Source organism: Lissotriton helveticus, chromosome 11 (assembly GCF_964261635.1).
Source record: "Lissotriton helveticus chromosome 11, aLisHel1.1, whole genome shotgun sequence".
NCBI classification, from domain to species: Eukaryota; Metazoa; Chordata; class Amphibia; order Caudata; family Salamandridae; genus Lissotriton; species Lissotriton helveticus.
In genome coordinates this window covers 61,296,362-61,316,991 of record NC_136072.1, presented here as the reverse complement: position 1 = coordinate 61,316,991, position 20,630 = coordinate 61,296,362, and the positions used below count along the sequence as shown (strand labels likewise).

Sequence of the window (20,630 nt, the reverse complement as noted above, 5' to 3'; positions counted from 1 at the left end):
TCTTGAGTACAGCCTACTAGTGGACATTCCCTGTTTGTGGCCACCGGTGAAAGGGTAATAATCCTGATCACATTGCAAGGAAAAGGTGGGCCTGGGATCTGACTGCAAAACACTAGAGCCCCGACCTCAAGGGGAGTGTGTTATTGCTTATGAATGTCGTTATTCCTTTGAATGCATAGAGTTAGAACTAAAATACTTCTTTTTCATTCAAAAACAAGTATTACAGCATAGCAGGTTATGCCTCGGGACAACAAAAGAAAAAGGCCTTAACGATCACAGTGGATCCCAGTGGGACCTGTGTGCCCCGTGGCCCTCTGAAAGGGGTTCTGTAATGCAAACTTTGCAAAGTTTGGCTTATGATTTTTATTTAATTTTTTTTTAATTTACACCAGCAATATCCCGGTATTTCACACTTGTCTTAATAAGATCTTCATTAATGAAATGCTAGCCATTGGAAGAAAGTTGTGTAAACAGTATATCAACCAATCTATAAAACTTTTAAACAGTTTTTCTTTAATTACAAAGACCTCTAAAATAACAATGTTGTCAATTAGATTTTGAGAGTGCATTGGTTCGTCAGTGGCAGACTGTAGATCCAAAGAAACAAAAAGCTAAACCTGGCTTTGGGAAATACTTCTGATTTGTCTCTGATGGGGCTGTGCAGAGAACTAATGCATTTCAGGTGGAGGTATATAGGTACAACACTGTCCAATTGGGAATCATTTGTAGGTATGATCAGTATTAGTACAATACCTCATCAATGTAGTGTGTACTGCCCAAAGCGTATATACAAAAGGAACAATGCAAAATATTTCCAGATTAACACATTTTAAGACAATTAAAATATTCAGATTATTTGCAATAAGATGCAACATATAACATCTTACATCTACACCAAAGATGGAGTGGTGCACTACCAAGGTGATATTCTCAATAAATCATGATGACTTGTTTTGTTGTATCAAAAAAATCCTTTATTTTCAATGTCATCCGACAATAAAAATTTCCAGCCAACGCGTTTCGTTCATTAAGCAATTAACTTCTTCAGGGCATTGTTAAGTTTGTGAACGGTGGGGAGAAATGATCCTTAGGTCCCCGTGTGTTGTAATACGCGGAATGCGGGATGCGAGATGCGAGCTTGCTCAAGTATGCTTGTAGTGGTTGTTATAGGATATGTCTCTCCTGCAGGTGCCAATTAATGCAATGGATGAGGCCTCCTTGATAAGGGCCAGGAACCGTAGTGCTGTGGTGCAGTACACCTAGGCCAATCCTGTTCGGGTCATCTTACATCTGCATGCTACTAAAATGGGACTCAAACTCCTGGCCTCTGTGATTGAAGTGATTACATATGGGCAACTTGGCGAAGAGCCAATACTTTGTTTCCAGGCCTGTGTCACTGTTCAAGCTCCTATTTGGGCATTGTTTCAGGTGCATTTTCATCCTCTGCCTCTAGAAGAACTGTCCATGAACAGGACACTCACACATTACAAAGAGTAGCATGATCATGAGTGCTATGCTATCAGAGATAGCACATGCTTTTCAGTTTTGAGGACCTTTTTCTCCATTGCTGCAGTTAGGAGATAGGAATGAAATGTATTCTCACAGCAATTCAGTAATTAAGGAGAAGAAAATTACGTAGCCAACCAGGGTGATATTACATGGGTTTTAACAGATAATAACATTTTCTTCCTTTTAAGATACCAGTGTTTGCTAGTGGACTTAATCCTTTTTCTATATTTGAGAAACCTGAGGGTCGCAAGTAAATTTTTCTCACCTTGTTCCCTCACTAGAGAGGTGCACAGCCTAAACTGATCCAAGTTCTTCCTAAACAAAAGCCATTCTTCCTGTAGCTGCCTTGCTGATTGGACAACATTCTGTTCAAGCAAGCTCCATCCACTGGGCTTCTGTGAAAAGCAGAGTTCTGGCAAATTGGAAGGAGCCACCGCTCTCCTCCCAACTAAGTTACATATCACGGTTAAGTCTAGAAAGATAGTGATTTTGCCCCTTATTCTAATGGTCAAGCTCAGTCCTGCTATTTTGCAAAACTAGACTGCAAAGCATAGTTAACTTACTTTCGCACAATTTACTTAGCTAGGACATTCATGGCCACAATTCCTTCCACGTCATGAACACTCCCATCTTTAAGGAACTTAAGCCTCTTGTGCTAACTTACTTAACATTGTGTTCTGGTGTAAACCAATGTGTTGTCCATAAGTAAAATACAACCAGAGGTCCTTTAATGCTGTACATCAGTGTCATGGTGTTTAGGCAGGCAAGATGAATATCACTCAAGTTGTTATTTTATAGCACAAAAAATGGAGATCAAAGCCTGGATCCCCGCACTAGTCTTAACGTCCCTATAATTTAAGTACAGAACAAGGTGCAAAGAGCTTGGGACACAGTCCCCTAGGTCCCAATATAGAAAAACCAAAGGAATCCTTACTGATTCATCTATTACTAAACATCAAGAACAGCTCAGCACACTCATACGTATCAGATGTAAACAATCCACAGTAGGATACATTTATATCGCAGTTGTTTTCCCAAGAATAGTCGATATCTTCTTTCAATATTTGAAATTCATCTTTTATTCACAGTTTTTTTGCAACCGCCAACGCGTTTCGTCCACAATCAAACTTCTTCAAGGCTCACAATGTAAGCTTTTGTGTGCTTTTCGTATAGCCGGTGCCAATGTATTTTAATCTGATTAAAGGAATTTCCTCCATCAAGTTTGCTCATGTTTATTGGATGGCGGAAGTCCAGCTGACCCTTGACTGTTGAGGCAATACAGCTTTGCTTTCTTCCAAAGGTGATGTTTATCAAAACAATCTACCAGCTCAGCTTTTTAAATTAAATCTTTGAATGTTGTTCTTTTATTTTTAACCGTAACTGGTGCACAATTCGAAGCTTGGGGATGTTTCGCGTTTTCTTTAGTGGTAATTCTTTAATTTTTAAACGTAACTCAATGCCATCCCGAACTCGGGAATATTTCAGCGTTTTTGTGTACAATCAGGCTTTCCATAACAGTGTTCCTTTCTCAAGGTAACCCTTCGCATGGACAAGTTGGTATATTAGCAATGACCGCACTAAAAATTAATATATACAAAAAATACAAAAATGTGGCTGCTTCTGAAGGATATTGACAGATACTGTTGACAAGATGATTATGATCACAACTGTTCTTTTAAGTGGTTGGAAGAGCTGCGTAAGTGTAAATCACATGTCAGACGTGTGACTGACTATTCTGCATTTCCACTGCTAGCCAACAAATTCCCCACATTATAATTACCTAGTTCAATAGTAATAATGTTAAGAAATGACAAAGGGTGAAAGGCAGAGTTGCACACACCTGCTATAGGACTATGATGCTGATTTAGAGTTTTTCCTGATGGAATTCCTGTTCACCAATGTATCAGATGTTGATTTTATAGCAAGACAGTCAAATAATCTGCAAGACCCTTTGCTCCCACTACCAAAGAGCAGAAATACAAACAAATCAGTAACACACTGATCTCCTTGCAGAAAACGTTTAATGCTGTTTTCAAACAGACTAACTATTTTACCTATGAATGTTAATTTGTAACTGAGGTGTAAGTCATATCAACAGTTGGCAAATATTAAGGCTAGGTTAAACCATTTTAAAAGTAGGACGACTGTTGATAGAAATGTGGATTTTGATAAATTTTTTCAAAGCAACCTGAGCGTCACTGTGCTGTAATGTAACTGTCAATTGAGTTCATGTGGCAGAAGGAGTGCATGAGGAGAGCAAAATATGTGGACATCAATCAAAGGCCCCGGGCCATTTGTGGAAATTAATTGATGATTGGGTAAATGCAAGATGGCCTTGTGCAAGAATATCACGAAGAAATGTATCTGTGACGTCACTAGAGAAGCTGCTCAAATAATGCAGACATATTGTTCTCTGCCATAAGGGGATGAGGACACAATCATAGGCTTGGTATATAAATTCCAGCAAGAAAGGAGTGGGGGCATTTATGTTTGGCTAGAAGACAATTTTTAGCAAGTGCACTCTAGGTAAAGGAGGACATTTTAGGTAGTTAGGAGCCTTGAGAGAAGGTTAACTCTTCGTTGGCCTTTGTCAGATTCTCAGAAGTAATCAATTAAATAGAGTAATGCGTATGCGTTAGTAACATAGAAATGATATGGGAGAATCCAACCTTCTAGATTTTGCTAAAATATTATCTACAGAGGTAAGGCAGTATAATGTTTCTCCATTTAAGGAGTCATTGTTCTGGAAAGTAGCCACCACCAGGTGAAGAAGGTTGTTTAGGCCAATGAGCAGTATCTTAGGAACAAAGAAAGAGAACTGTTTATCTGATGCCAGGGGAGGAAATTTGTCACTATGTCCAGGGCTATTTAATGAAATGCAAAGATAGAAGAGGAGGAATCAACAATGTGAAACAATGTTCATCCAAGACCTAAAGACTGGTGGCTATTGGGTTATGTTTCTAAGTGTTTACTTGGCAAATTGAAAAAGATATATGGGTCAGAAGTGAGTAATGTTATACTGTTATTTTGACACAAATTGCCTGCCACCAGAATTAACCCCTTGGCTGCTGCTGTCGGCCAATGGTGGTCATGTGCACTACCTTGGTAGTGCAGCGAACGTCCGTTGGCCGACGGTGCCCCACCCGTTTTTAGAACGTTCAGCACTGGAGCTAAACGTTCGACACAGGCAAGGTGTTAAGTCCAAAGATGGCTAAATATATGAATAAACCAACCCATGATCAAAAGAAGTGTTTTAAAACAGCAATTAAGATGTACCAAGATAAGCTCTTGGATGTGACTGGTCGGTTTTTTCTTAAGAGTGAGAAACTATATTTGAAAGAAGTTCCTGTTGAGAGTAAATGTTTATTTGTGGATGGTATGTATTGATGAGGCTTATTTATAAGTTATTAGATGTGATAAACTGGGTTGTTGGTTGAATGGAATGAAAACAGCTTTCTACTGTTCTCTTTCCCAAATATCTGATGCCCCTCCCTCCATCCCTTGTTTCCATCAAGTACCTGTCATCATATCTGTATTAGGAACATCCATTGGTGTTGACAAGCCTTTGAAAATCATGGTATGCAATGGTTCTTGATTGATCCAAATGTCTATGGACCAGTCACATTACAGTAGCTGAAGTAGAGTGTCCCTCTAACTTTGTAATATGGCAATAACAAGTTTTATTATCTCAGAAGTGGTACTGAGGCCTCAAATATTTTACCTCTCTGCATGGCAAAAAACTCCACCAAGGATTGTGCCTCCTCCTGGATCCTCACTTCTAGACTTTTCTTCCCAAGTCCCAAGTTCCTCAGGGCTGTCAGAGTAAAACGTCTCTGCTGCTTCCAGTTGTGTCCAGAAGAAAATGAAATTCCTACGGAATTAATTGTATGTTAATGATTTTTTGTAAATTACCTCTATAATAAATAGGCATACTTCACTTTAGGTCTTGCTGAAGGATGCTTTTTCTATTTCTTCCAACCTTTTGCTTTTACAAGTAATTGTGTCCAATGCAAAATGCTACAAAAAGACTCCTTCGTCATCAACTTTAATTTTGAGGTACAGACATCATGCCCCATCACTCTGCCCCTCAGTCTGTTTTAGTTGTGTTATAGTAGTGGAAAAATGAATTAAGTATTGCTGGGTGAAGTGATGTGTTGGAGGATGCTCAGTCACTTCCCTTTCTTTCAATTCCAGGAATCCTTTTACCCATAGTTGATTTACTCGGTTTTGTAACATGTATAGCCTGCTAACACTTAGGGGCATATGTACTAGAAAAAGATGATGTTTATGTGCAGAAAGGCGCCCCATCTTGCACATGAACAACCCATAATGACTATCTGCTACTTCTATGCATGCAGCAGAATGCAGCACACATAGAAGTAGCAAATCGTCATTATGTAATGAGTGTTTATGTGCAGGAAGAGACACGTTCCTGTATTTAAACAATCATTAATGGTTTTTTGCATTCTGCAGCACACATAGAAAAAGCAAAAACGAGGAGAAATAAAAGCATTTCTCCGCATGCGCCATTCTAAAGCCTGCTCTTTCATGGTGTTAGTTTTTGGCACTGCCTCAGAATTACACCTCCTTATATATCTGTAGTAATGTCAAAAAGCAATGGGTGTTGTGGTGGAACGCCCACAGCAGCACCCATTGCAGGCCCCTTTCACACAGATACCAGATGAAAGGGTACCATATTTACAAAGCAGGGTTAAGTCACAAAAAGCGGCTTAACACCACTTTCTAAATATGGTGCAAGGCTTACTGCCACCAGAGCCTCAGCAAAAAGTGACGCTCTGGTGGCACTAGGGGCTTGCACCTATGTCCCTCTGATTCCTATTATTTCACCAGCTCGATCCACACCACGTCTTAGCTCTGGTTGGTTTCTGTGATTTGCTCAGTTTCAGACTCTCCTAGCGTAGCACCACTGCCTGCCCCATCAGTCAACAGCTCACAATGCAGAGGCTTGGACAGATATACCAAAGACTGGTATCCTGCTGGGAAAAGAGACCACACATAAGGTATCATTAGACAGCTACAAAGAGTGCACAGGTAGGGCAGAAGCACTGCATGGTGTAGCTAGCGCACACTGTACACAGGCTGTTCTAGTTCTTCACCATCTGTGCTAGCATTGTTGCACCGCCCATCCATACATCAATCCTCTCATTTGCAAATATTCACAAAGATTTTTTACATCAGTTGGAATAACTCAGAAGTAATTCCCACCATTTTACAGAAAGTTCACTGTGTGAATTGGCAATGTGGATCAATGTTACAGTCATAATGATCAGCAAACGTAGACATAAGACATGCAACAAGTGAATTACAACTGTACATGTGTACAAGGCATTGGGTTACCATTCTCGAAAACCAAATGGTATGGTAACGGGAAACAACCTTTACAACGCAACTTTTACAACGCACTACCATTACAACACAACTTTTACAACGCAACATCCATTACAACGCATGCATTTAAAACGCAACCATTACAACGCATGACACTACAACGCACACCACTACAACGCATGCCATTACAACTCAGTCATTACAATGCATACCATTACAACGCATAATATTAAATAAATAGTAAGCTTTATTTCGATATATAAAAACATATCATAAAAGTAGCACGTCACAATTTAACAATAGACAATAAAACAGTTTACAGTACATTTATACATAAAAAAAAAGCTGACCATTAGGATAACGACATATAAAAAGCAAGGGAGACCTCATTGAAGCATCAGTTTTTTTAAGGTTCTTATACGCCAGGCCCATCCCAAGAACTTTGCCATACAGATTGAGTAGAAAGGTCTTGTATCTGAAAGCAATATTCGCAAAGCTTCAAGATGAGAGCGAGTACCTAGGCTCCTAAACAGGGGCTTCAACCATCTCCGTCTGGGAGCTAGATAGGCTCGACACTCAAATAAGAAGTGGGCCACAGATTCTGTTTTTAGCTCACAAAAAGGGCAGACGGAAACAGTTTGCAGTGGTGGTTTCCAAGTAGAGGTGAACTGGCACAACGGTAGGACCCCAACCCTGAATCTAAAATATAAAGCCCTATCATAAGAGTTATATATCAGGTCCAGGTAGGCTTCTCTAGAGGGGTTACATTTAACCGTCAGGAAGTTGGCAACAGTTTTTGGGTGGTTTGGTTTACCCATCCGCTCGCTATCGACCCAGGCCCAATATACCTTCTTTAATTCTTGTTTGGGAAGTGCAGTTTGATTTTCCCAATGGGATCCTAAACCCAACAGGGTAAGTGCCTTCTTGACCTCTCTAAGCCAGGGAATCTTATGCCAGCCAGGGAGGGACAATACATCCTTAAGGGCATCCGCATAGCTTCGGAGTTCAGGGACATTCCAAATTCTGGACCACAGTAGCAAAGGGCGTAATTTAGCTTGGTCACAGATAGGGCGAGTACCGGTGTCTAACAAAATTGGAATGGTGGGAGTACTTTGGGGTAACCTCATCAGATCTTTAAGAAATTTATTTTCTAGATGGGCCAGAGTGTCCACTCTCTGGGTTCCCCAAAGTTCTGCACCGTACAACGCTGCACTAACCACCCTAGCCCTATAGATGTCAAGCAGTGCCCCAATCGGTTTTGTAGTGGAGGCACGTTGTTCTTTAAGGAGAGCGCCAACAACCCTTTTGTGGGAAAGGAACACTTTCTGGTGGTGGGCCTTCCAGTTCATGCTGTCACAAAGGCGTATCCCTAGGTAGTCAAATTCTTGGACCCGCTCTAATGGGACGGAGTCTAGGGTGGGGGGTTTTACAGCTTTCTTTGGGGGGTTCAGAACAAGAAATTTGGTCTTACCGATATTTATTGCTAAGCCCTTGGAATCGCAGAAGACTTTAAAGCTGGTGAGTAGCGCTTGTATGCCTACAGGTGTCTTCGAGATCAGGAGGGTGTCATCGGCGAACAGGAGTGTCGGGATTTTCCTTCCAGCCAGGGATGGTGCGTCTGCAGGATGTTGTAGAAGGTGCTCCACCACTCCGTTCACGTACAACGAAAACAGAGTGGGGGCAAGCACACACCCCTGGCGCACACCCCTGTCGACTGGGATACACGGTGTTTTTTCTCCCTGAACACCCCATCTGATTTGGGCGAAGTTGTTAGCGTGGAATTTTATCAGCAAAGCCAGAAGGTAGGGGGGTAGGCCTAGACCATCAAGAACTTCCCATAATAGTGCTCGGGGAACCAGATCGAATGCAGTTTTCAAGTCTATAAAGACTAAATATAAACTGCCTCCTCCTAGCACCACTACCTTCCAGTAGAGCATTAGGAGGCGGAAGGTCTGCTCTACGGTACCTGTCCCTGTTCTGAACCCCGCTTGAAGATCGGATAAAATCTGATTATCGTCCACCCACTCCAGGATCCTACCCAGTACTACTTTCCCCGCCACCTTCTGTGTTGTATCTAACAAACTGATGGGACGGTAATTTGCTGGGTCCTCTCTACTACCTTTCTTGAAAACAGGGACAACTTCAGCGCCCCTCCAGGAATCGGGTAGGGGTCCCCCCAATGTAGCCTCATTGAGTAATTCTGCAATTAGTCTGCTCCAAAATGGGGGATTGTTTTTTATCAAGTCGCCCGGAATCCCATCCGGGCCTGCCGCTTTGTTTGGAACTATACAACTGATTGCCTTCTCCACTTCTGCACAAGAAAATGCATCTTCATTTGGTGGTAGAAAAATGGAGCTGGACCGTAATAGGGGGTCTGGTTGAATGGTCCCTGTTTGTACTGAGTACAAGTTCGAAAAATGGGTAAACCAGACAGTGCCCGGGATATTACAGGTCAGTTGATGATCTACGGGCTTCTCTCTTGACCTTAGCAAGTCCCAAAACCCCTTTGCATCTTTCTTTATGCTTGCCTCCGTTAGGTCAGACCAGAAATTGAAATCATGTGACCGCTTGGCCTCAGACACTGATTTCCTGTATCGATTCCTTGCAGACCTGATAGTGGCTTGGTCTCTCCCTTTTACAGCAGCCACGAGTTCACTCTTTGCTTTCCGGCAAGTCGCTGTGAACCACTTTCTATTTAGTCTCGAGGCGCCTTTATCTGAACTTCTAGTTTTGGATTTAAAAATAGTAAATAGTCCACTTAGTGCTGATATTGTCTCTAAAAATAGAGTTAAATATTTCTTGCTTTCCCCCTTTCTGGGGCCAAACTTGGATTCAGCCTGTAATAGAATATTTTTAGCTTGCGTCATCCGTGCCTCATCTGCTGAGATTCTAGCCCATTTGAGACGTCTCCCACAGTTTGAGGGAATAATCTCACACGATGATTTCCATAACTGGTTCAACGTATCCTTGGAGCCCATGTGCCAGGGGTCAGAAATAGTTACAACAAGAGGGTTGTGGTCACTATCACAATTTGCTATTACCTCCATGTCCTGGTGATATGACCAAAGGTTGTAGTTGAACATAACAAAGTCAATTCTGGAGGTGTGGCCCGTCCTGTTGTATGTGTGAGCACCCATGGGATCTGACCTAGAGCGCCCGTTCGTTGCTCTCAGGTTATACTCCATACAGAGGGCATTTATATCAATCGCCCGTTGTGACCATTTCGGAATCGGGTCGAGATTGAGGATCGGGATTCCCCTCCTGTTATCCTCATCGTTGGTATCCAGGATATCTTCCTTGGCTAGGGGCTCAAAACAGCAGTTGAAATCACCTGCCAACAGAACTAGAGAGTCGGTGTTACAAGCGGTCAGATTGTTATTTAAGCATATTAGAGTAGAAGATCCACCGTTCCTGATATCCCTTAAATAGATATTAAACAGTTCTAATTTCCTTCCCCCTTTATGTTGGACTGTTAGCCATTGGAGGTCAGGAGATTCAGTGACTCTTTGGACAACACTGAGATCCAAAGCTATGTTAATCCAGATTAGGAGACCACCTGACGGGCGTCCTTTGGAACCTTGTTGGTGAACAGCCGGAACATAAAAGGTCGAAAATCCCACTCTATGTCTGGGTTCCTGGCACCATGTTTCCTGAAGCAAACAAATGTCGTAAGGTGCCAGGAAAGTATTCCATTCTGGGTTATCCAGGTTACGCTCCAGGCCAGCCACATTCCAGCTTAAGATCTTTAGTGAATCATCACCAGATAAAAAGATTTTAGGAACATGAGAAGGGAGGGTCGAATTCCCTTCATCCGGAACAGTTGGTGTTAGGGGGATCTTGGGCTGATTAAGTTCAATGAGTGCAATACTGTCTGGCTGTTTGATCTCCATCGGATTAAGTTGGGCAGGAAGAGGTGGGCTTAGACTGTAAGTGTCTGACCATTGTTCCATCCCTGTACAGTCTAGAGTGGCCGTATTGTATATTTCCAGAATACGTGGCAAGTGAGTCAGGGATGCACCATCATTATTTTGAGGACTGATGGATTGATTTCCAGGTGGTTCTAAGACCAAGGGAGACTGAGTTTTTACAACTAATGGAGAGGTAGGTGGCACAAAAAGTCAGTCTACCTCCTCCAGACCTCCAAATCTATTATAAGTTGAGAGGCCATTCCAATGTAGGAGGGTATCCGTTGGCCTCGTAAGATGGGTAATCTCTCGAGGATGCTGCGCCAAAGACCAGTTTGCAGCTTGGGTACGTGCTTGCCGTGGAGGGTAAAAGTAAGATAGCGGCCTCGGGATAACAAGGGAGTCTTCACTGGTTGGCCAGGAGCAAATGTAGCGGGCGGTGTATGGATCATCAAAAGTAACGACTACACAGTCCCCTTGCTTGGATTTCTTAGTTGGGCCCACCCAAGGTACTCTGCGGACCATCATTACCCGACTTCTCCTCCCATTGGAAGCTGGTCTATTGACATTAAGCCAGTGCATTATTTTGTTTTGCAAAGACAAGTGGTTTTCATATTGGTCAATGCCAAGGGAAGGGACACCTGTCAACACAGCTACATACTCGTTGGCCTCTGGAGGGAGATCTATGTAGCCTCCTCTAAAATTTTCTTTTTGGCGGCGGCCCTGGTTTTCCGGAAGATGGGGTTTAGTGGACAGTAGGTTAGAGGTTGTATTTTGCGGCTTGGGATTCCGTGCAGGAGCCTGCAGCTGTGGAACATTGGGTTTAGTAGATGTGGGGATTTGGACCGTAACCACCGTCCTTGGCTTGGGAACTGGCCTTGCAACAGGAGGAACTAAAGGAGGGTGCGGCTCAATTTGTGCGGCAGGAGCTAGCGGTTGAGAATCAGGTAAAAACACGCCCTGATTTTCAAGGCTTCTCAGGCCAAGAGTGGCCAGAGCAATAATGCTCTTTTCCATTTCGAGTAGGTTGTTTTCAATCCTAGCTAACCTTACATCGAGTGGTGAAAGGAGTTTTTTTAGTGATTCCCAGACTTGGCCTATGAATTCATTATCACATTGTCCCTGGTCCTGCGCCTGTAACCCCTCGCCCTCTAAAGTGGTGTCGACTAGGTCGCCTCCCATTCTGTGGCATACTGGTTTTGATGTTAAGGCTGGTGACCCCTTAGGAAAGGCAATACATGCCTGGGTAGTCGCCAATGTGAGATGTTGGGAACCTGCCACTTTAGCCTTTTTGCGGAAGTAGGCTGATCGTGACTGTCGTTTCCTTTTGGGATGCGCTCTAGTAGCACTGAAGATGGTTGGAATTACTTGGGCAGGAGGATTAGGGGTGGAGGGCTGGATATGAGGCGGTGCAGGGGAGTTTAACTCTTCTACAATGCGTGTTTGTTCTAAAGGGGGAGTAAAAGAAAGAGTGGTCGGGGGATGGTGAAGTTCGGCCTGGGTGATGATACTAACTGGGCAGGCGGGGCGAACAGGGGTGACAGCAGAGGCTATGTGGCCTAGGGAAGATTTTTTTGAGTGGGCCATTACCTCAGACAGCCTACGTGCGGCTGCCAATTCAAGGGATACTCTTGTTTGTAGTTTGGATATTTCTTCATCGATAGCTAAGTTGGTGCGAGTGATGAAGTCATCCATTGGGCCACTAATTTGTGAACCACCCTTAGCGGCCGTACTGCGTGTTATCCTGGTACTCATACTGGGTACTTTAGTATTGTTATGATTGTGGCCCTCACACTGACTACTAGATTAGTTGCCTCAATTTAGGTAGCCTAATTTTACCCTAATAGATGATCGACCAGGGGGGGTTACCGTAGCAAGGTGAATGGCCCGGGACCGTCCTCTGCCGTCCTCGAACGGCCTCAAACGGCCCGCTCTTAGCCCGGTCTTCGCCCCGAGCTGCGTCCCGCGCTGCGGGAGGAGTGGACCCAGATATAGTGGAACCTGAGGGCGATAGGCGGGCCGGCAGGGAGAGCGGACCGGAAGTGGTCACCGGTCACTCAGGGACTCCTGGGATTTGGAGTCCCTGAAACGCTCGCAGCCCTGCAGCCCTCCAGTGGTGGAAAACGCCTCCTCCTCCTTCCTGTCAGCGAAGCGGCACCCGCGGAGCGGGTGCTGCGAGGTGTGGGCTCAAGGTCCTCCCAGCAATGTTCAGCCACAGGTGAGCGCGTCCCAGTGTGCGCTAGCCAGAAAAGTCTCCCAATTTGCAGATCAGGTGGGGGGGCTTTAACAAGCCCTCAGGTGGGCGGTAGGCGGGCCGGCAGGGAGAGCGGACCGGAAGTGGTCACCGGTCACTCAGGGACTCCTGGGATTTGGAGTCCCTGAAACGCTCGCAGCCCTGCAGCCCTCCAGTGGTGGAAAACGCCTCCTCCTCCTTCCTGTCAGCGAAGCGGCACCCGCGGAGCGGGTGCTGCGAGGTGTGGGCTCAAGGTCCTCCCAGCAATGTTCAGCCACAGGTGAGCGCGTCCCAGTGTGCGCTAGCCAGAAAAGTCTCCGCATAATATTACCATCCAACACTTACCCTACTGTTGCAGCCCCTGGAGTTAGAATAGTAATGTTTACCCCTACACTATCCAACACTTACCCTACTGTTGCACCCCCTGGAGTTAGAATAGTAATTTGGACCCCTACACTATCCAACACTTACCCTACCTTTGCACCCCCTGGAGTTAGAATAGTAAATTTTACCCCTACACTATCCAATACTTACCAAACATGCAATGTAATGTAATGCGTTGTAATGGTATGCATTGTAAAGGTATTATGCGTTGTAATGGAATGCGTTGTAAATGTAGTTTTTAAAATTTCTTTGTAATGGCATGCGTTGTAATGGAATGCGTTGTAATGGATGTTGTGTTGTAAAAAATGCGTTGTAAAGGTATGCGTTGTAAAAGTGTGCGTTGTAACGTCATACATCCTATGGTAACATATAGATGAATATATAAAATGTTGATGTAATCCATCAATTCATCTCCCAGTGAATGTCACATCCTTCTCACTCCTCTCTTTGCCTTCTGATAGCATCAGAGCCCAGTGAGGTGCTTAGTGAGTAAAGCTCTTGATACTGCAGATCACACACTCTGTCCCTGGCAAGAAACTCATCCTCCCATTCATCCAAGGTTTTAAAATTGAATACCATTAAACTGCATAATGCAAAATATTGACAAGTGCTATTCATAGGACTTATGCACAGTAAAACTGCAGTCAAATACCAATAGGAAAACAAGATTTTATCATATGCTGTGTACCTGTGCCATTGTGCCATGAGAATACCTACCTTTTCCCTTTGCAATTTCTTCAGTAGAAGGAGTTTTAGGGCGTCCAACAAGTTCCTCGGAGTGGGAGATTAGACCCTCTCTTACAGTCTGGGATCCATTCAGCACAACTATTGGTTGATGCCCACGCCACACGGTGAAAATGTTCCCATAGGTCTTTGCAAGCTGGAGAAGAGAAGTAAACACTCAACAAGTGAATAGAAATCAAGAGGAGGGGGCCAACCAAAAAGCTTTCCCTTTTAGAGGAGGTCACTATTATGCATTTTTTGCATTTTAGAGTTAGGGCTGCCCACAGAAAGCTGGATACACAGGGTAGTAAAACTGATGGAGCATGGAACTGCACACATTACTTTGCCATTATGAAGTACCACTTATACAGAACATAAGGTCCCATCAGTCAGCCATTCCAATAGAAATCTTCTTACTTAAGTAAGGTCTGAACAGGTTGAAATGTGTACATCTTCAAGTTATAAAAAGGACAGCATATGATCCAAATAAATGCCCCAAATTCTTTCTATACACACTGCACTTTGCAAATTTCCCTTTTACACACTCCATCTTTCTAAACAACCATGTTCTCCATCTTTCTAAAATGTAATTATTTGTACCCCTGGTAATAGTGTACATCTATCAAGCCCTAATTTAATTGAAGCAATCTATAAGGTGTTTTGATTCACAAATAATGTTATGTGAGTAGTTGTGACTTACTCCATGCCTATGTGAGGCCTATCAATGTATGTCAAGGAGTATGACAGGTTTACTCATGGCAAAATGTTTGTGCACAGGAAATACTTCTATTTCGCTTTTTCATGCTATACAAAACAAAACAAGAACAATAACACTGATGCACAGAGAGTTTTTTCCCTGCGTGCCAGAGAGAGTTTTTCCTGTTAGGTCTGCCATGTTTTGAATGGCAGATCCGGACAGAGACAATCTGCATCAGGAGTACGCCCTACACAGGGCAGACATTCTGACACATTAAGGGCAAGTGATCTGTGTTTATGACTGATTAGCAGATGAGTCAGCAAAGTCTGCACCAGTGGTCAATATAGAGTTTTCCCAGCTCTAAATTGGGCGAAGGACTCAGACTCCCTCCTCACCAAACAAGCAGCTGCTCCACTTTACTTACAGGTAGAGGAACCACCAAGTTTCTGGCGGTGGAGCTAACTCTTCTGTCAGAAATCTTTGACCGTCAAAGGACCATTGGTCAATGACATTAGAAGGTATAGCCTATTGTGGGTAAACATTTGTTTTTGTTTTGCAGAAACAATCCCTCAGGTTGGCAGAAATGTTGAGCATCCCCACCGGACATGGAAACCCACCAAGTATTCAATTTCTGACAAAAGTGCATTCACCATATCAGCATCAGCACTTTTGTCAGAAATGTCCCAACACAACAACAGAAGAGTAAAATATGGTAGGACGATCGAGTGTTAGGCTGGAGAAAGCAGCACACTTAGCAATTAAGTCTAGTTATCTGCCTCTGCTAGCCCTAATGTGATTGTGTGAAAGGGGCACACCCTTCACTAGTTATAGGGGTTAGAGGAGAGAACACACAGTAAAGACCTACTCTAATATATATTAGGACTTCATTGTTAATAAAACAGCACATGACAACGATGATAGTTGCATGTGAACCAGCAGGTCCTGTCTTGAATTTAATGTGACATATATTGTGTTTCTGCCATTATGCTGGTCCCTGAGAACATGTAGACATATACAGATACCATGTATACGAATCCTCTGCACACGTTTAAAAGTAAATACATAAAATATCACAATGATGCTTGTCTTTGTATTTTCAGATATCTTTAATTCAAGATCTTAAGCCTTATTGATGGCCACACATGCGGGGATTTGGTGGTTTTTCCCTACCTTATGCACCATGCCAGATTACCTGCCATAACTGATTTTTACTTGTGATAGACCTTAGAGCGCCATTTTGCCTATTGCTGACCGCCGACTGTATACCGAATATACAGATACCATTAGGCAGGTGTAGGTTTGAAATCTTTAATTATTAACGAACATATACAATCATATGTAACATTCTATGTACATACAGCCATGATCATTGCTCCCTCATTATCTTCAGGCATTTTAAATCTGTGGCCACCATGGGAATCTCCATTAAAGTTTTTAACCAACAGCAGACTCTACCAATGTTTGCAGACAGTATCAATTTTTAAGTACAAAATGTTGTACTAAATGCATTTCCTTCAATGCCAATGAGTAAATAATGCCAAAACATTTACATTTTGGGTCTTTCTTTTGTGTGGCATCCACATTTGAACTTTGCAGTTAGTGATTAGAGATTGCTGTTGGTTTATAAACCTCAGACCTGCAAACACACATGGTCCCACCGTGTGTCACAAGATATTGGCTCTGCTTAAACAGTCTCCCAACGAGGAGACGGTATCCCAAGGTGGCAGATAACATGTTCTGGAAACCCCTGTGCAGTGTGCAAACTCCCTAGGACATTGGCCGCACCAGTGTAAGATTTTGTTTTGGGAGATAGGGAAATACGTTCAGTCCCAACTCCACTCCATGTACCCTCCCCCCAGTAGCTCATAAAAGCAATGGGCTTATGGGCTCATCCCCTCCAAAGACCACACCACTTTAAGGCTCCACCTCCTTGCAAACAGTGGAGTTTATCTAAAAGTTTGCTGGCCTGAAACCAATATGTACAGTTTATGAAAGTTAAAAATAAATATAACTTTTGAAAGTGCTTCAAGAGAGTTACTCTAATCCAGTCTGCTGAATAAATGAGTGCTAGTTGTGAACAGTCAGCAACAGGAACACTTACCCCCAATGAAGCACGTTTTAAGCAAAACAGTGGCTGTACTTTTGCACTTAAATACAACCATCAGCTTGCAAGTTAGTGTTAGTGCTCAGTAATTACTCTAAAAGGGTTTGAAAAGCCCAGTGGACCCAGCAAATGGGCAACTTGTCTGGCTCTTGTAATAAGTTGGCTCAATTTTGAAGTGCCGGGGGGAGGGGGCAATATAATTAGACACAGAGAACAGACAAGCAATCAGCATCCTTGGTCAACTTGGACAAAGCCTATCAGAAACTAACTTAATTCATTTGATTGAGGGCATTGCATAGTAAAAGTTGGTATTGATTAGTTTAGGAGATGTTTATACTTGGCACACTGAAGGCCTTAAAATTGCATTCATTGGAAAACATGCAGCAGTAAAAGCACCATTATAATTGAGCAACATTACTCTGTTGAGCCAAGAGTAGTTTAAGAAACTTTGCAATCGAAACTGTTTGTGTATGTTTGTGTTATGTCGTTACCCATGGTGAATGGAAGATTTAAGAAAAGGTGAGTGACTCAGCTTGGTAATGACAAGTGATGAAGGAAAAATAAGTAAAAAGAACTCTCCTGCCAGGCTCAGGAGATGAATGGGCAGAGACAAATTCAGGTGTACGCCACTGTGATAGACAGAAAAACAAAAAATCTGTGACCAGTGATCTGCCTTTCAATTTGCTCTTGGGTTCAAGTAACAGTGTGTGTGTGTTTGTGTGTGTGTGTCTGTGTGATGGCTAAATATTCAACTGAAGTAACAACATTGCAACCAGCTCTATGGTACCTGCATGAGAGTCTCGCGGTGAAGCACAAATTTCAGGGTCCACAGGTTGCCGATGATGGGCAGCGGAGTCGGTCCTGGAGGATATCTTCTCCTCAACCACTGAAGCTTGAAGTAATGTGCAATGAGGAGAGTAAAAAGCAGAGCAATTAACAGCTGAGTGAGTAGCAGCATGTTGCACACCTGTCTCCGCACCCAGATGTTCTTCTGCAAAATGGACCTCTTCTTCTATATTCAAACCACACACTATTTTTTCCTAAACCTAGTGTCCTTAATTTCTCGTTCACTAATCCTGTAATTATATCCCTTAGTATTTCTCTCTCCCCCTCTCTTCCCTGAACATGCTTGCTCTCCTTGCTCAAGTTTTTAAACACATCCCTTTCCCAATTACACCTTCTTTCACGCGCTTTGAATTCCTTTAATTCCTTCTTTCTAGGCCGCCTTTCCTCCTTTATGTCCAGCCTCAATGCCTATCCTCTTTAGTGTGTATGCTTTTCCCATGCACCTCTCTTCCACTCTCTTTGTTTCAGTAAAAGCTCCTCTCGCTCCCCTGCTTCTGTCCCACTTTTTCCCCTTTTATAATCATTGCAACAACTAGAACAGAGATGTTTACCTTTGGTGTTTGTTTTTTAGGCTTTTGATCACGTTCGTTGCTTCATATTAACACACAAGCTTATCTCTCTACGGTGGAACATGGCCTTTTTGTCATACCCTCCTTTGACCTCTTCTACGAACATACACTTGTACTAGCAATAAACACAACATCATTTCCAGGAACGTACCCAGTGCTTGGAGGCTGTGCCACAAGCCCTGGCAGCAGTCAGCTCAAGGGGTACTTTTTTTTTTTTTTTTTTTAAACCTTTATTGTACAGAAAGCGCTCACAGATACGGGCCTACAACCCATCGGGCCGGCCACCACAATAAAAGAAACATATCAGGTAGTACAGAAGCTTCTCCAGGACCTCACAGCAATCCTTACGAGAAGCAAATGCAAAAAGCCACCGAGCAACCACCACGTACAGGATGAGAGAAGGTTGATTTTATAATAGAAGAAAGGGTGTCTCAGAATAAGGGCAATCCGTAAAGTCCAGAGGGCCGTGGTGGGCCGCGAACAAGCAGAAATATCGAACACAGGAAAATTAAAAAAGAACAGGTACATTTTGGCAAAGGCAGAACGTGAGTCCCACAGTAATAGGCAATTGCAACCGCTGCCCCGCGCCTTCCCACCACTACGAAAACACACAATAATACACAAAACTAAAATTAGGCTTGCAAAACAAAGAGCCCTCTGCCACAACAACCCAGGGGAGGAAAGAAAAAAGAGGGGAGAGGGAAAAAAAAGGGGGGGAAAGGACATAGAAAAAAAAAGGGGGGAGAAGTAAGAACGCAGCATCATTGCACGCGCCCCATGGCTAACGAAGCACTCAAGAATAGACCAGCACATGGAACCATTGGTAACAGGAGGAATGAATGCGTAGTAAACCGTGACGGCAGGAATACTAGAAGGCTCATGCTAGCAAAAACACCCCAGGGGGCCACTTGCCGACACCGCGTCTCGAAAAAAGGGGATACATAAGAGCCATAGAACCAAAAAAGAATGAGGGGAAAACACAATATGACAGACCCCCCCCCCCCACCCCGCACATCCCACCCTGCACCCCTGCAGAAGGCTATGGCCTACCCCCCGGCAGCGTGCCTGTCGCCCTAATCAGAACCCGAAATATAGAAGAGATAAAAGTAAGAAAGAAACAAAAGACAAAAAGAAGAAGGGAAAACAGGGAAGTAACAACGGGAGAGGAGCCACATAATCAAAACCCCATCAGCTCCCACCCTCCCGTCCGAAAATACTCAGAGCCCACGGGAAGATAATAAGCACAAGGATAAACTCCAGGAACATGAAGGAGAATCGAACATAGTCATACAGTTACAAACGGATCATCCGACCATACCGCAAGATAACAGTCCACCGAGGCAAGTTCATCTCAACCCTGTCCTTGTTTATCCCAAGCTGTAGTCGTCCAACGCACAGGGAACCAGATCATGTGGAACAGGAGGTGAATAACAGGGAGTCCAATCGGCAATCCATACAAGTCATATCGATTGCAACCCGGATGAGCAGGAAAGGACGGCAACCACCTCAGGCAATGCAGGCACAGTTCCGACGGCAATATGAGGGAAGCCGATCCGGCGGAGCAATCACAGGATCTTCGGTCGGCCATTCGAGGCAAAAAAGGAAAGGGAGATCCAACAAGGCCGGTCCGGACGGGACCCGGCCGGCGGACCCCCCGCACAGGGGGGAGCACAGGATGAAGGAGGGCAGCTGACATCCGTACACCCACACCAACGGCAGCCGCCGGGCCCACGACCTCCAGGAAAGTTCCAGCAGCACACAACAGAGATGAAGCCGCACACACCGGGGGGGGGCCAGCAGGCCCGGCAAAATGATCCTCCTCCAGGTCAATGATAGGTGCGGCCATGGAAGCACTCCAGGAGCGCAAGGCGGCGAGGATGTCGCCAAGCGTAGGCTCGCCTTTACGGTATTCAGCAAACGAGCCATGCGGCGGACCAGCGTCGCCAGTCTCGGCCAGGCCGAGAGACATGGGGTCGGCCGCCATCTTTGAAGCCCGGCGGGGCTGCGGCAAACTCCGACCCCCGTCCGGACACCAGCGGGGCAAACAGGATACAGCCGACCACCAGCAGAGGCACCACCAGAGCAGGAAGGGGGGCCACCAGAAGAAGGCGGGTCGCCGGCTCCCCACACGCTACCGGCTCCGTTCTCCGAGTCCGGGCGGAGGGACTCAAAATGGCCGGACCGGAGAACAAAGGGGAGACGAGCCACATACACGGTCAACCCCGTCCATGGAAGGCAGCGCCCCAACACCAGGCCGCAGGACCGCCAGATCAGGCCCGGATAGCCGTAACCGGTCTAATTGCACATCGGC

At 44.3% G+C, this 20,630-nt stretch overlaps 1 protein-coding gene across 1 annotated transcript in view; it reads right to left on the bottom strand.

The window, feature by feature from the left end:
* The window catches only part of LOC144791456 (cytochrome P450 2J2-like), a 124,735-nt gene extending 106,487 nt beyond the window's left edge, over nt 1-18,248 (bottom strand). The window contains exons 1-3 of the mRNA XM_078666134.1: nt 17,692-18,248; nt 14,098-14,260; nt 5,231-5,380 (exon numbers count right to left, since the gene is read on the bottom strand). Coding sequence (XP_078522260.1) covers nt 5,231-5,380; nt 14,098-14,260; nt 17,692-17,862 — 484 coding nt within the window. The 5' untranslated portion in view covers nt 17,863-18,248. The remainder of the gene's footprint in view (nt 1-5,230; nt 5,381-14,097; nt 14,261-17,691) is intronic.
* Between the last annotated feature and the right edge of the window lie 2,382 nt (nt 18,249-20,630).